This window comes from Lepisma saccharinum, chromosome 19 (genome assembly GCF_977018435.1).
Source record: "Lepisma saccharinum chromosome 19, izLepSacc3.1, whole genome shotgun sequence".
In the NCBI taxonomy this organism is placed as follows: domain Eukaryota; kingdom Metazoa; phylum Arthropoda; class Insecta; order Zygentoma; family Lepismatidae; genus Lepisma; species Lepisma saccharinum.
In genome coordinates, this window is record NC_139247.1 from 49,663,540 (window position 1) to 49,679,778 (window position 16,239).

Genomic DNA, 16,239 nt, shown 5'->3' on the forward strand with positions numbered 1-16,239 from the left:
CCACATTATAAATGTCTTTTTGCCTGCCTATTTTAACGAAAATAAATGCCTGAACTTCCGGGCTCTACTAATGACAATATGTATGGAAATAAATATTTTAACTCCAGGCTACAGGAAGATTTTACACTTATGCCATGATTATGTTTCTATTTTTCCAAGAGAAATTACAAAGCAAATACGGTACACTTATGGTTAAACAAGAATCAATTTAAGAATAAAAAAAAACTTTATTCAGATGCCTGTTTCCAGATTTTTAAAAATAATTATATAAAAAAACTAAAACACTGCCAATATTTTATTCAGATAAACAATGCAGATTAGGTTCTTTTTTAAATCGAAGTACAAGTTTAATCAGAAAAACCACAATATATTAATTCAAAAATATATTGGCAAGTCAGTAGGGCACAATATTTTTTCAAAGCTCTTGGACATAGAATTTCCAAATTGCAGGACTATGAATAGATTAAAAATCAACAGGTGATAATAACATATTTTTATTGGTCGTGATTGAGAAGACCAGCTTGTGTCGGTACACATTATTTTAATTTTTATTATGAAAATCTACTTTAAAGCAAATTAGACCACAGACTGCAGGCTCACAGTCATGGTTTAGGGACCCAAGACAGTATTCTTGGGTAATATTTAAATTCATGGACTGCGAAAAAGGGTAAAGAATCCTCAAATGAATTAACTTGAGATACTAGGAAACTGGCCAAAACAGATGTATAGTACAAAAGTACCACATGCATTCTAATTTTTACCTCAGCACTTACTTTCCTTGCATCTTAAGTACTGGCCACACTGTAAATTTTCAATTAGTGCATATTATTACACCCCAACAGTTTTCTTTTACATAAAGCATGATTATTATTGGCCACTACCATTTCAGATAAAGCACATTTCCAATCACTGTTGAACCAAATTCAGGAACAGCTGGTCAAAATATATATCTTTTAAAAACTTATAAATAATGTTCACAATTATGCTTTTGTTTGCAAATTAACATATTTATGCTTGATGATATTCTTTTCTCATATAATGTCTCAAAAAATTCCATTGGCCTAATTCATTCACACCGCACACTATACCGTGGTATCATTCACTCGTATTTTCACGCACACGTACAGCCCTCACGCACTTTCAATTGGCAAGTTCTACTAGCACACACGCTTTACACTCGCTGCTGCATTGCTGGCAGTAGTCCACCGGAAAGAACGTCAAATTCATTTGTCAGGTAAAAACGTTACAATGTGTTTCTACGCCTGACAGCGCCGCAGCCTTCCCAGGTCGAAGAATCATTTAACAAGCAGTGATGTAAATGCATGGACATGATTGACTGTGTAACTTCGGATGTATAAAGGATTGTATGAAGGAAACAAACAGCTCTTCCATTTCACAAATCTGACAAGCAGCATCATGGCACATGATCTTCTATGTAAAAGTCCCTCAAAAACACATTGCACCTACTGCAAAATAAAAGTTTTATATTCAATTTCTTTTGCCCCTGCTGTGTATGTCGCATCACAGACACTTCCTAGTTCATTTTGTTCAATCACAGCAAATGACTGCATCCACTCACACTCCATCTCCACCTGCCCTTTACACGCCAGGCAGGTATAGGCACCTATAAGGCTTCCCTATCAGTAGCATGTTAATACTGAAAGAGAGAAAATGACATTAAAAATTGCCTTCTAAAATTATGTAACAAAATCAGAAAAAAAAACTTGGTCTAAATTTCTAGCTCAGCTACAGTTGAGATCTCTTTTCGTGCAATCATTAAATAATTCTGCACCTTTAGCACAAAAAAAGTCCTACACCAATAAATTTCAGTGACAAACCGTCACTGGTCAGAAAGTAAATTTTTGGAATGGTGACAAATCACTGAAATCTACACACCAATGTATAAATATGTTAGGTAATTGCTTTTCAAGATTATACTTTCAATATTTTTATTATACACGTTAAGTCCAAATTATGTTCCTGATTTAAATATTTTATTCACATTTTATGCAAGACAAGTGAATAATTACTACAAAGGAGAACTTATCTATATTTCTTGTTTTTAGCAAAATTAAGACAAACCACAATATTTACAAGTACAAACATTACATATGTTTAGTCACACATTTATGGTGAATAAAAGATCAAAACTTCAGAACAAAAACTGGGCCCATTTTGGATCAAAAGCAGTATATAAATTGGCATTTAAAATGGAGAGTCCTTATTTAAAACTATACCTATCACACACATTAAACTTTTCCCATCTAATAGCACATTTATGTACTGTAGTTGTCAGAATATTAAAGTTTATTCCTGTCTAAAGGAGTCCATTTTTGGTTCTCAAATATCTACTGCAAAATTAATCAATTTTCCATGAATTGCATACCTCGCAGGATAATTCAGACTTCAGAAAAGTGTTATGTTGTGAAATAAATAAATTCAGTGTTCCGGAATGTATTTCTCATTTTGCATAATTTTGTGACAAAACATGGTAGGAAAATGCAGCTTACACCTTTCTAAAACATGAAAATTACATTGTGTTATTGAGAATTTCAAGTTTCTGTCGAACAAAATGTGTGTGTACATCTGTTTAATGTGCACTCCACATGTAACATCAAGTCAGTTGCAAAGTTACTCTCAAATTCCTTGTATCATGTCTAAATCTTGTGATATGTGGGTGCAGTTCAACCAGGATCAATACCAAGTGGTTGCAAAACACACACAGTCTTTTTTTAATATTGCCCCTTTACGAACACAGAACCATCCTCACATGACTGTTACGAGATTTTGTGGGTATCCAGCAAAGCTGCTGACTGGTATGTACAGTCACAGACACTTCTGGGTTGTAACAATACCATTGGCTTTCAATGCAATTGTTACAAGCTAGAAGTGTCAGCATGTCTAGGATGAATGAACTATGTACAAACTGGTTTAACATGATGATATAGATTTTACGGTACGTTATTCTCAACTAATTCCTTTGGAAAAGAAAGATCAACTAATTCCTTTGGAAAAGAAAGATATAAGTGATGGTTGAAGCTATTGCTAGCTCACTACACTGTTATCTTTGCAGGTGCTCGAATGACGACACACTATCAGACTGTCACAGTAATTTTGTTGGCCATGGTTGCACAACAGATTACCCCTGAAAATTTAAGTTTTTTCGTCTAATGTCTTATTAAGTGTTTAGTGTTCCAAGTGTTATTTGGGTTATGATATAGTTTCAATAATTGCACATACGTACACATTACAACAAAAAGGTTTATGTACGGTTCGTATGTTATTACTAGAGGCACATATTTTTGGTAAATAAAAAAGCAAAATTTCGGTACAAAAACTGAGTCAATTTCGGGTGCAAAAGCGGTAAATAAAATAAAATATCGGTGTTATATCGGTGAAAAATTGGATGAAAAGTGGTATATAAAAAGACATTTTGGTTTTAAAATTGTGAATATAATCCTAAATTTGATTTAAAAACTACACTTATTCCACAGAATTAACATTTCACTTCTAATAGCACATTTATGTAGTTATCAGAGTATTAAGTTTATTTCTGTGTAAAGGAGTCAATTTTCGCTTCTCCAATATTAACAGCAGAATTAATCAATTTTCCGGGAATTGCATAACTCTCAGGATAATTCCAGACCTCCGAAGGTGTCGCGTCGGTGAATAAACCCTGAATTTCGTGTTTAAGAGTTAATTTCGCTTTTTGCAGTTCATTTCGCATTATTTCGTGGCAAAACATGGTCACAAAATGCATCTCACATCTTTCAAAAACATGAAAAATTAACACTAAAATGTGTTTTTACAAATTTCGTTTTTTTGTCAAAAACAAAATATGCATGCCCCTAGTTATTACATATTCTTGCAGGGATGTTTGTAGACTATTTTCAACAGAATTCCCAAGTATGTCTGTTCCATACAGAAATACCATGCAAAACCTGGTGAACAAATTGAGAGGAGCATGTTCTAGTACCTCTGATGTGCTCCATTGGTACATTGATCAATTAGAATATTTTTTCCCAAAAATTTCCCTGAAATGTGTATTTCCCCCAAAATTCCCAATGAAATGAAATTTAATAAAAAATCGTAATTTCTGGGAAATTTTGGAATTAGTTCCAATACTGCCAAGCCTCTAATAGGCACACAAAAAAAGGTCCAAACTGCCTCAGCAAAAGACAATGTATCGGCATTCTACACTACCTCATACGCATATAAATGCAAAAAATAAAAATAAAAATATAATAAAAAATAAACACTCACCTGACCATCTGAGTACTCATGGGAAAATTATGCTCTCTGTCTCTGAATCCTCAATGCTAAAACTTATCTTGAAATATGAATAGATTATTCGTAGCAGCCACTGCAATGATATTTTCTGTTGGATGCCACGCAGTATGAAGAATTTTCTTGTTAAAATCCAAACAATCCACACTAATTTCATCCTTTTTTCTCTTACCACCAGTACACACCTGCGAAGAAACAGTGATATCCAATATACAGTAAAATAAATAGAATACATATTACTAGGCATTTAGTCATTACAAGTCGTATCAGTTTCAAACTAATGCTAATTCATATTTTATTCCAGTCCACACAGTATAGAATAATAATAATAAAAAAACCTGGTAGTGAGTGCTCCATCCTACTTATTTTTTTTATTTTTTTTGGTTAACATTTCAGTTCTGTTCAATATTCACTTGTAGTTTACAGGGAAAATACAGATTGTTTCATTTTTCCGTTAAGTGTATGGTTCCTTAAATGATGAAAATAAGCTTTAATGTATCTATTTTCTTTCCATCTAAGTTAATTTTTGCGGTACAACAACAACTACTAAGGTTTATTATTATTGCAACTATGAGCTAAGAAACCCATGAATACAACTAAGATAAAGCTACACATTTTGAAATGTGATCTTGCATTTAATTTATTTATTAATACAAAACTTAATTAATTCCTGTGCCAGAGTGGCTTTCCTGAAGAAGGCTCAACTGGTAACATCATGCTATGTTACTATGCTATGGCAGACACTTACCATATCGCTGCAGATTTTAAAATTCTGATAGCAACAGTGAAAAAATAAAGAACACATGCTGTACTTGTATTTTTTAAAAAAAGTAATTGAAATTTCCATAAGCGAACTCTAAATAAAAAAAATATATATTTTTAGAACTGACTGAAAATTCAGGCACCAAGTGAAAATTTTCAGGCTATGGCAACCGAGCACCCTGTATTTATAACCCTTGAACAATTGTGTCTTTTTCTAATCAGCAACAAATTTGGATAAAGCTATATACCAATACATGTTCACAGGTACTTTGAAATATGAACAGGATATGAAAAGTATAAAAGATTTAGAATTAAAATAATTCTTTCACGTTGGTATTTGTAAGACTTTTACACCCCATGACGTAGTGACTTATGTTTTGTTTAATATTCGCAAGTTGTGGTTATGCAAACTTTTAAGAAATTATCATAACTGGAAGAAGAATGTTACAAAAGTAGTCTCCAACCTCTTGAAAAGTTGTTTAACAATTTAATTTGTGATTTTTTTAAATAACTTCTTATGCTATCTGTTGGCAAAATTCTCATTTTTTTTATCACTTGACAAAATACCTAAAAAAAAAACTGCTTGAAAAGGACAAGCTTTGAACAAATCAGTGAACGGTTGTTGAAAAGAAGAGAGAAGCATTAACTGCAATTATGAGGATCACCAGCGGAGTTGTCCCAAGTTCTGGCTGTGAACTAAACCCTTAGATAAAGGGGTAGTATTCCATGCAATTAAGATTCAACACCAAGGCATGAAATTTTGAATTATGTACTACTCTAAATATTTCTCTTTATCTGAAACTAAAGCATGGTCAGCATAATTTCTAGTCTTTAATAGCATAAGAGCATGGGGAAATTTCAAGATCATGGTCACCTCATTAGCTGTTGAGCACCTGCTGTGACTGTAGGTAAGGGACTAATGTGATGTGACTAATCACATCGCCTACTTCCCAGTCACACAACAGCCTAATGTGAAAGGTGAGGGTTCAAGCCTAGGGTAGACAAATTTCGACCATGAATTTAAAGGAGATATCCAACTTTCGGCACTGAATTTACAGAAGATTTAGTCATGACAAATTTTGCACATTATTATGGGTGCGGCATATGTTCATAGGATGGATAATATTAAACAAAATCATTTACATTTTGAATAACACAATACAGAATAAAAATTTATGGATTTGCATATTTCTTAGTCCTGACCTACATGATGCTGACATTTCCACAGATGCTGCAAAATGAAGTTTTTTCTTTTTTTAATTGTGCAAATTTCACACACGTTACAACTACACACACAATTGCTTTGTATGGTTGGTCGAATATGTATTATATTGGAATTGCGATATTCATTGTTAATGAAACATATGGGAGGAGTGGAATGCCAATACGGGAGCCAGGAGGGGGAAAAAAAGAAGTCCCTTACAAGGATATCCCTATTCAAGCCAGAAACTACAATGACTCTGGTATAATGATAGTAGTGCCATGGTTGCTACTTTTGTTAGGTATAGCCAAATCGAAAGACAGGCTGGGAAAAAAAAAACAAAAAAAAAAACAAAAAAAAAAACTTATTTATTGAAAGATGCTAGTTACACATTTTCGTTTCGCTTTTAGGTTTAGGCAAAGTGCCTAGAAACTTTGCATCTGTGGACAAGAAAGCTACTTCCCTGTGAAGTAGAGAGTTACACGAAAGTAAGTTGTACAGTCATGGACACTTCTGGGTTGTAATGATTCCATTGAGAATGAGTGGCAGCGGCGGCTCAAGGGAGAGAGCCACCGTGCCATGGCACTCCCTTAGAAGGAATGCATACCTCACCCAAGTATTGTTAAATTAATACATTGATAGTTTACAGACAAGGAGATTCGAATCTTGCAATCGGTCAAACTGACGTGACTACCGTCCCAACCTCCTCACTGCATCGCCAGCTGTTTCGTACACTCACAAGGCAGCGGTCCGAGCTGCCCTAACCAAGTTGACACACGTGCAGAGGGTTGAAGAAGTCTCAGTGGGGAACATTTCCGCCATGAGCCAGGAACAAGGTGGCAGAGGTAGGAGTTAGCCCATCAAAGATCAGCCGAGCCCGTTTTCGCCTGGCACAGGGAGGGAACTTTATAATTGTTGACACAGTTGTCACCTTCAGAGAAAAGTCGCTAAATAAGACTGGTTTGTAAGACCGTTGGGAAAGTCGTAGTATTTTTCCAAAGTCCAATGAACATTTTGATAATAGATACATGCGCCTATAGGGCATCCTGACATATTTAAAAATATAAAAGTAAAAAATCCTATGGTGTCAACAAATGATTTTCAACATCCAGTTGGAATACGTGTGCATGGGGTAGAAGAAGGTGAGAGGATTTGTTTTTCCCTTCCTCTTGTAATTGTTGTGTCCTGTAGTGTATAAAGATAGGTTAGTGAGTGAAGATGAATTGGATTAGTGCGTTATTACTTAAACACACACTGTTTTCCAAGTTACCAAACGAGGGTAAACATCTTGGCCAGTGGGGCAACCTCGAGGAGGGGTCGGGAAGTGGGTATTGCAGATTTTTTCCCCCTTGATCACGTTGGCATTACCAATCGTAGTTGCTGCCGGCCGCCACTGATGAGTGGTATTGTTACAACAGTGGCGACTCGTGACTTTTTCGGAGTGAAGGAAGAAATTATTGTAAACCGAGGAACGTTTGAAAAATGTGTTCAATTACATTCACACGTATCGCTTGTAATTACTATGCTTTGCATTTAGAATGTTAGCTGCAGGCCTATGCTCAAGGTATGACAAGGGGCCCTTGCTCCTCACTTTGAACTATGAAATATTTAAATGTGAACCTATAAAATCAGACTAAAATAACTAACTATATTTCAGATTTTTCAAGAATTTCAATTTTCTTCTCCTCCCTGTCGTCGAGTGGATTCACAATAAAAAGTGCTGCTAAAACTTCGAAATTATGCTAGGATTTATTATTAATTACTTCCCCCCCGGGATAATTGTAATTCTGCATCTACTTTTCTAGAGTTTTGAACTTGCGTTACATATTCTTAACATTTATGTAATAGTATAAATTTTCCCCCCAAATTGTGTAAAATTGTGCAACAAACAACATAAGTTCAAAATAGACCTTCGAAAGGTTTGAGAAAATTGTTTACCTCCAAATTTCTACCGATTTCCTACCACAAAATCTCCTGACGAACTAAATCCGGCAGGATGAAGAAAATATAGAAGATGGATCGTGGCATGGTTGTAAAAAACCTTGCCACTGGATCGACATACTCCCTTTCGTTTGAAACGTGTCCGCCGGTGAAGTAGAAATAAGATTTGGACATAATATTTGGACAAATATTATTTCTTTTCCTCAAAACATATTCCATTGAATTAGATTTTTCCTCTCCCAGGGACTGGCGTTTGCAGATTTTACCATTATGTCAAAAGCAGGGTGCTAAGTGCCAACAAATATCAAACTGTGCTTGGTTTAGTACCAGTGGCGGCTCAAGGGGTACAGCCGCCGTGCCATGGCACTACCCTCAGAAGACTCATACCTCGCTAAGTATTGTTAAATGACTACATTGATAGTTTACAGACAAGGAGATTCGAATCTTGCAATCGGTCAAGGTGACATGACGACCGCCCCAACCTCCTCACTGCATCGCCACCTGTTTCCTTCGTACCCTCGCGAGGCAACAGTTCGTGCCATCCAAGAGCTGGCCTAACCTATGGACCTAACCAAGTTGACACACGTGCACAGGGTTGAAGAAGTCTCAGCGAGGAACATTTCCACCATGAGCCGAGAACAAAGTGGCAGGGGGCAGGGTTAGCCCATAAGAAACCGTGCCCGTCTTGGCCTGGCATGGTGGGGGAACTTTCGCAGTGTTGACACAGTTGCCACCTTCAGAGAAAAGCTATAAATATGACTGATTTGTAAGACCCGTTGGGGAAGAGAAGTAATTTGAGCCTACTTTTGGAGAAATGAACCTAGTACTTTTCCAAAGTTAAATGAACATTTTTGATAGACAGATGCACCAAGAGGGCCATTCAGACTTTTTCAAAAATATAAAAGTAAAAAATCCTATGATGATGCAAGTTTCCTTTGGCATTTCGACAATTTCTTTTCATAAAGATATTTTCAACATGCAGTTAGAATACATGTGTATGGAGGAGGAGAAGGTGACAGGATTTGCTTTTCCTTTCCTCTTGTAATTGTTTTTAGGGAAGTGTCCTGCAGTGTATAAAGATAGGTTAGCGAGTGAAGATGAATCAGATTAGTACGTTAATACTTAAAAACACGTTGTTTTCCATGTTACCAAACGAGGATAAACATCTTGGCCAATGGGGAAACCGCAAGGGGAGGGGGTGGCATTGCGGAGGGTTTTAGCCCCTCCTTATCACGATGGCACTACCCATCATAGTTGCCGCCGGCCGCCACTGTTTAGTACCATTTTGCTGGGATTGGCAATGCTGATTGAGGAACAAGTTGCTGGTTCCTCAGTCCTTGCTGCTCTTCACAACCTCGCCGCCCCTCCCTTCAATGTCCCTTCCACTCATCTATCTGTAGATCTGCAGTGGTTCCTCAGCGAGCGGCAGAAAGCCTGTGGCCATTGTCTTTCGACTGTTGCTGGTGCGTGCGAAAGCAGTCAACTCTTGACAGTAGCTAATCTAGTCAATTGTACGTACCTTGCGCTCGCAATTTTATAACACGAATTACTCTCCTAAAAAATAGAGAACTCGAAATAAGTACAAATGAACTGTAGGAAGTTCCTCACTTCCTACATGGAGGAATCGCCCTGGTTACAACCCAGAAATGTTCAAGACTACAAAAAAGTACAAAAGTAGCTATGTATTTTCATTCGATTGTTCTTTCTGTACTTTTTTTTTATTTACAATTTGCTTTGAAATTTACGAAGAGTTCTTGTACATATTTACATATTCTACAATAATTTGCGATGTAAAAAGTAATTAATAGTTGACAAAATTGGTTTCTTAAATATGTGCATGTTGCTGTGCATTTTTGAGTTTATAAATTTGATACAAATTTTAATGTGAACAACTTATGTCTTTGAAATTATATGGAATGTGTTCAAATAAAATAAATATCTATCAGAATTCTTGAAATTGCTTGGATACTCTATTATTATTAGTATTACATATTCTTTGATACTACATATTTAGCTACATACCCTTTTGATAATGCATATTTAGGTACATACTTTATCAATTATTGTTACATATTTTGTACTTTGATATTACATAAAAATCTGGGCTCTAGTCATGACTGTTCATGTATGATAATACCCATCCACACAAGAATTTGCTGAAGCATTGAGTGTGATATCAAGGGCATTGAATGATTGATTGAAAGTTTTGGGTGCATCAGCACATATGGCATATGCTTCAAAGAAATAATTGGTAGTACATCCAAAGAAACTCAAAAAAAAAAAGATAACATGCATCAAGGTGGTCATATTTCCAATAGACTCTCCTACATCAAACATTATTCATGTGGAGGTTACAATTACTGTCATGTTCCCATGAGGTAGTGGAAGATCCAATAGTAGTACTTGGAAGGGGCAGGGCTCTTTCCCTCAGAAGTCCATTCTAACAAATATTTACATAGGTTTTATGTAAAACACACATATGTAGCATTACTCAATTGTCTACAGGGATTAACGTACACAGGGTGACTGGGCTCGATCTCTGATAAATTAAGGATGTTTAAAGTTTTCTTACATCCTTCCATTGTTGTGATAAACTTAGTGATGTAAAGATACAATGAAAAGTGGGAAACAAAGACCTTTTCTCAGTAATAATCTAGTCACTGTTGAGCCAGGAAAATTGTAGAAACATACAAAGCATTAGAGTAGTAATTTATCTATTTTTGATTTGAAATGCATATTACTAGAAGATCTCAAATACAGAATTATGAACAAAAAGTCTTCAATGACAATTACAAAAACCAGGGTGCACATTATACACACGTAAATACGGTATTTACAAAATACCAGGTGTGCCTATTAATAATTCTTAATTAATCCAAAAAAACAAAAAACAGTGTATCTGGGGAGAAAGGTAACAAATGCTTTATTCAAAGTATGCGCCATCGCTAGCTATACATTGTGCCCATCTGTCTGTCAAATTGTGAATGCCCTTCCAGAAAAATCGTTCACATTTTGAGGTGATCCAATCAGCAAGCCATTGTACGACATCTTCGTAATTGTTGAAGTGTTGCTGGGAAAGTGACACATCGATGAAAACAAGTGGTAGTCCGGAGGGGCTAAGTCTGGTGAGTATGGCAGGTGGGGCAAGAATTCCCAGCCAAGTGCAGAAAAGGTCACTTTTCCGTGTCTTGTCGCCCAATCTGGGCACTTTTCGATCAATGCATGGTTCAAATTGATGAGTTGTTGACGGTAGCGAACGGCATTCACTGTTTCACCTGGTTTTAGAAGCTCATGGTACACCACACCCTTCTGATCCCACCAAATGCACAGCATTGTCTTTCTTCCGAAGCGATTCGGTTTTGCGGTCGATGTTAAAGGTTGTTCTGGGTCAACCCATGACTTCTTGCATTTTGGGTTCTCGAAGTAGATCCATTTTTCGTCCCCAGTCACTATCCGATGCAAGAAAGACTTTCTTTCATGCCGAGAAAGCAACACTTCACACACAGTTTTTCGCTTTTCTCTTTGTCTGTCGTTCAGATGATGTGGGACCCATTTTCATGCCTTCTGGATCTCTTTCATGGCATGAAGACGATCAGATATGGTTTGGCGACCAACATTAAACTTCTCTGCCAGTTGTTGTTGCGTTTGCATATCCTCTTCGTCCAAACAGTGCTTGCAATTCAGCATCTTTGTCTTTCAAGTCAAAATCACCACTTTTGAATCGTCGAAACCAACGCACACACGCATCTTGCATTGGAACATTGTCACCGTACGTTTCCACAAGGATACGATGGCTTTTACTCGTGTTTTTCTTTTGATTGAACAAGAAAAGCAGGACGTGCTGCACATGTTCTTTATTTGGTTTGAAGGTCATGTTTCCCACACAAACCCAATATCACGATCACTCGCACTCTGTTGCACATCCACGGCGTTTTGACAGGTACTGTCCTGGCAACATACTGACGTAACAGTTGAGACTGTGCACCAACCCTTGCTTCCAGCGATGAAATTAAGAATTATTAACAGGCACACCTGGTATCCATAATAACTAGGAAGTGGATTTTTAGGTGCTAAAAAGTATACAAATATTTATTTTTTTGTTCTAAAAACAGCGGCAATTTGTGGCTAGAAATAAAAAATATTTTCATTGAAAATTCTGTCAAACACATTTCTAATTATTCCATTGAAAATGCATGCCAATTATCTCTGAACAATGATTTGTATTGTGAAAAATTTTCCACATCACATGTAGTCAGATGTGCATATTTGAAGTGTGGGATGTCATGCACACGTACAACCTCAATGTCACCTACATGTTCAACCTCCAGAACCTGACAAACTGTACACAGTTTTTGCTAAACTGTACACTGTTTTTGCTAACCCAGGATTTTTTCAACCAAACTTCACAATTGGATGACTGTTCCTGATACATAGTTCAATTTCCTTTCAATTGCGTTAACTTCCTTCGCTGTTTCATAAAGCAGTTGTGTGGAGTTTCCAGTTTTTCTATCACACCACACAAAAAGGTTAGATTTGCATATAGGATCACCAAATCATTTTGTAAACATCCACTTTTCAATAAACCTTGAAGCGTTGCAAAGTATTTTGTCCATTTTATGCATTAACTCAAAAATATGAGTTTACACAAAGAATTCAAAACTTCATTTTGTCAGGAATATCTAAAATATGTATATTTTATGTTCTTTCCCTAGAAATGTGTGTTTGATGGGCTCATGATAAAATTACGCATTTTTATGCACATTACATTGCAGCCATATGTCTACCGAAGCAAGAAAAAAAGTTTTTACCTAGATAACAGGGTGTCGATCAAAATAACAAAGCCAAAATTCTTGACCTTTCTTTGGTTTCTTTTTACATTTTTCCCTTTTCCTTAACATTAATTTAATAACTCTCTACTTAGGTATAGTTGCAAAAATAAGAAAATAGATGTAATTAATGCTTCCGACTTCATCCTGGATGGGAAATGGACACATTACTTTATTTAATATTTTTACAAAACTTCATCTTTACAAGAACATAGTTCTTCAAGTAACAAAGAGACCAAATGTTAATCACAACTCAATACAATTTTTGATTTCCAAATATTCAATTTCATCAAATCCTAGTATAATGCATGTTCACTATACTGTAAAACATAGCAAGACTTCTTGACCAGAAGCATAATTTCTTGACCTGCCTGTTGATTTCTAGCCTTTTTCTTGACTGGTAGACACCCTGAATCAGTGTTGCAACAATATGAGGGTACAATTTCCCTTCCCAAGGGAAAAAATTTCCCTTTTTGGACCAATTTTTCCCTTCACCTAAGCAAATCATACAATAATAATAATAAGTATTAGTAGCGGTAGCTGTAATTATTATTATTATTACTAGTGGTGGTGGTGGAAGCAGTAGTAGTAGTATTTCTGTTGGTCCATATCCGTGTAAATAAAAAATGTTAAATTTTTCAAATACATGTCACTTTTCTCTTTGGGCTAAAATTTTGGTCCGAATTTCCCTTCATGTGGCAACACTGCTCTGAATAAACAACCAAACAATGTTTTATATCAATATAGGATAGCTTACACATACAACATTGAGATACAAATATAATAAAGATTAAATACAATGTACGCAAAAACTAGTGTAGGCATTGGGGATGGATAGTTCCCCCTGGCTGTCTCCATGTATCCTCACCTGCCACGAGGTGAGCAACCATAATGGAAGAAAGGAAAAATGTGAGAAAATGTAAATATCCGATGTCTCCTTACCTTTCTTGGCTTGAGGATTGTTTTTGGCTTTGCAATTTCCCTAGAGGCTTCAAGGGTTACATCCCTCTTAGTTGTCCTATCAAACATTCGGAAGAAATTGTTGTATGAACCAGTCATAATGGCAGAGTCATTTCCATTCCAACAACATTCAAACTTGTCAAATATACAGTCATTTTCATACAATGAGCACAGTTTAGACCTAAGGTATTCGTGTACCTGCAAAATGAAGATAAATATTACTATTTGTCTACTTTCAACTCTTCTTATAATCTCAAATGGTGCACAGATGCACAATTGAACTACAACAGTGGGTAAGGTATATATATGTGTTTTTCTTAGAGATAATTTCAAGCAAATAAAAGATTATATTGTTATTATGTTTCTTGTGTGATTGTAGCTGTCTCTTAAAATTATGTAAAAACAAAACTCCCTGACCTTTCTAGGTTTTCCAGACTAAAGTCATTAGGGTGAGGTCGGCTAACATCACACTCAGAATCCCACTTAACGAACCACTTCTTTTTAGAATTTTTACTTCACATGTTGAAGTGATACGGGCAGGATTGACTTATGGTTAACCAAGAATTATTCTTAAAAGATCATAATTATAGCATGAAGAATACATATTTGTAGTAAAATTTAGTAATAAAATCTGTACTAATTCTAATATCTACCAAACACAACCCAAACATTGCAACAAGTAGGAAAATCTGATAGAACGAAAATAGTTCAAAACATGACTTTATAAGAGAATTTAATGTAAAATTTCTACTCTATCGGTAAGACTCAAATTGAAAAATTATTTGTCCACAACAAATACATTTAAAATGTCTTGCATGTAATTTCTTTTCAGAAACAGTAAATTTCCCTGGTTTTTCTAGAATTTCCAGGTCTTTCTGACTGGTACACACACTGTCTTTGCCAAGACAAATCCTGTTAAAGTGGTGTGCACTCTATTCCTGCAACAACCACATCACTTGCTCAGTAATGCAAAAACATTTGTCGTTCAACAAATACCAATGATACATCCCCCTTGTGGATGGTAGGTGCAACCTTGATCTCCCGCCAGAACCCAGTCACTTTCTCGGTAATTTAAAATGTTCCAATAGGTGGGAAATCATGGGAAACATCCATTTACACACAGTATCATGTAGCTGTCAGAATTATTCCATGTTTAACATACACCTTAGTTTCTTTTTGGGATCAAATTTTGTAAAATATGAACATTATACATGTGTAAATATGGTAAATTTTACTTTTTAAGCCCAAACACAAGAATGCTGGATTTTAGTGGCTTTTTTGTTGCTGTTAAAGCACAAAATTGCATGTTTCGAATTGGCAGTGAGCCTTTGACACTGATCAGTAGAGGCATGCATATTTTGTTTTTGACGAAAGTACGAAATGTTAAGTAACTCATTGTAATGTTAATTTTTCATTTTCTGAAAGGTGTGAGGTGCATTTTCCTACCCTGCGAAATGAACAGCAAAATGCGAAATAGACTCTTAAACACGAAATTTAAAGTTTATTTAGCAACGTGACGCTTTCTGAGATTTGAATTATCCTGAGAGTTATGCAATTCACTAAAAATTGATGAATTCTGCTGTAAATGTTTGAGAATTAAAAATGGACCCCTTTATGCAGAAAAAAACTTATAATAATGGTAACTATTTAAATGTGCTATTAGAAGGGATATTTTTATTCTGTGTAATAAGTGCATTTTTAAAATCAAATTTAGGACTATATTCACAATTTTAAAAACAAATGTCATTTTATATACTGCTTTTGATTCAATTTTTCACTACATTAACACCGAAATTTTATTTTATTTTCTGCTCTTGAACCCAAAATTTTATTATTTTTGCACCGAAATTTTGCTTTTTTATTTGCCAAAAATATGTGCCTCTATTAATCGGGGCAAAAACTATCCAATTCACAAAGTGGAAACACGAAATTTCAGAAAGAAAAAGAAAGGGGAGGGAGAGAGAGAGTAAACAATAAAAAGACAATCAAACTCTAGTGCAAGACCTAGATGACCTTTGACATGTAATAATTTATGCAGCTACAGATGCTGCAACACTTGGCAAGAGACTGAGTACTATCTTGAAATTTATCGGGCCACCAAAGGTTCATGTGGAGATCTACTGAAACCTGACAAGTATCTTTATTGGCATTAATTCTAGCAGACACACTGTAACTGGCTACTTGAAGCAAATTCCTCATGAATAAGGCAGAACCAAGAAATGAGGCACAGTTAATCCAACCTCTCATTTCTGTTGCTCATTT

At 35.6% G+C, this 16,239-nt stretch overlaps 1 protein-coding gene across 4 annotated transcripts in view; it reads right to left on the minus strand.

The window, feature by feature from the left end:
• Positions 1-206: 206 nt before the first annotated feature.
• tws (protein phosphatase 2 regulatory subunit tws) overlaps positions 207-16,239 on the minus strand; it is a 241,570-nt gene continuing 225,537 nt past the window's right edge. For 2 of the 4 annotated variants that reach the window (XM_083140836.1, XM_083140838.1), the window contains 3 exons: positions 13,960-14,175; positions 4,264-4,472; positions 209-1,657 (listed from right to left, as the gene is read on the minus strand). In XM_083140836.1, coding sequence (XP_082996962.1) covers positions 4,320-4,472; positions 13,960-14,175 — 369 coding nt within the window. In that variant the 3' untranslated portion in view covers positions 209-1,657; positions 4,264-4,319. Of the gene's footprint in view, positions 1,658-4,263; positions 4,473-13,959; positions 14,176-16,239 lie in introns of all 4 variants that reach the window. The other 2 variants (XM_083140840.1, XM_083140839.1) reach the window with 2 other exon arrangements.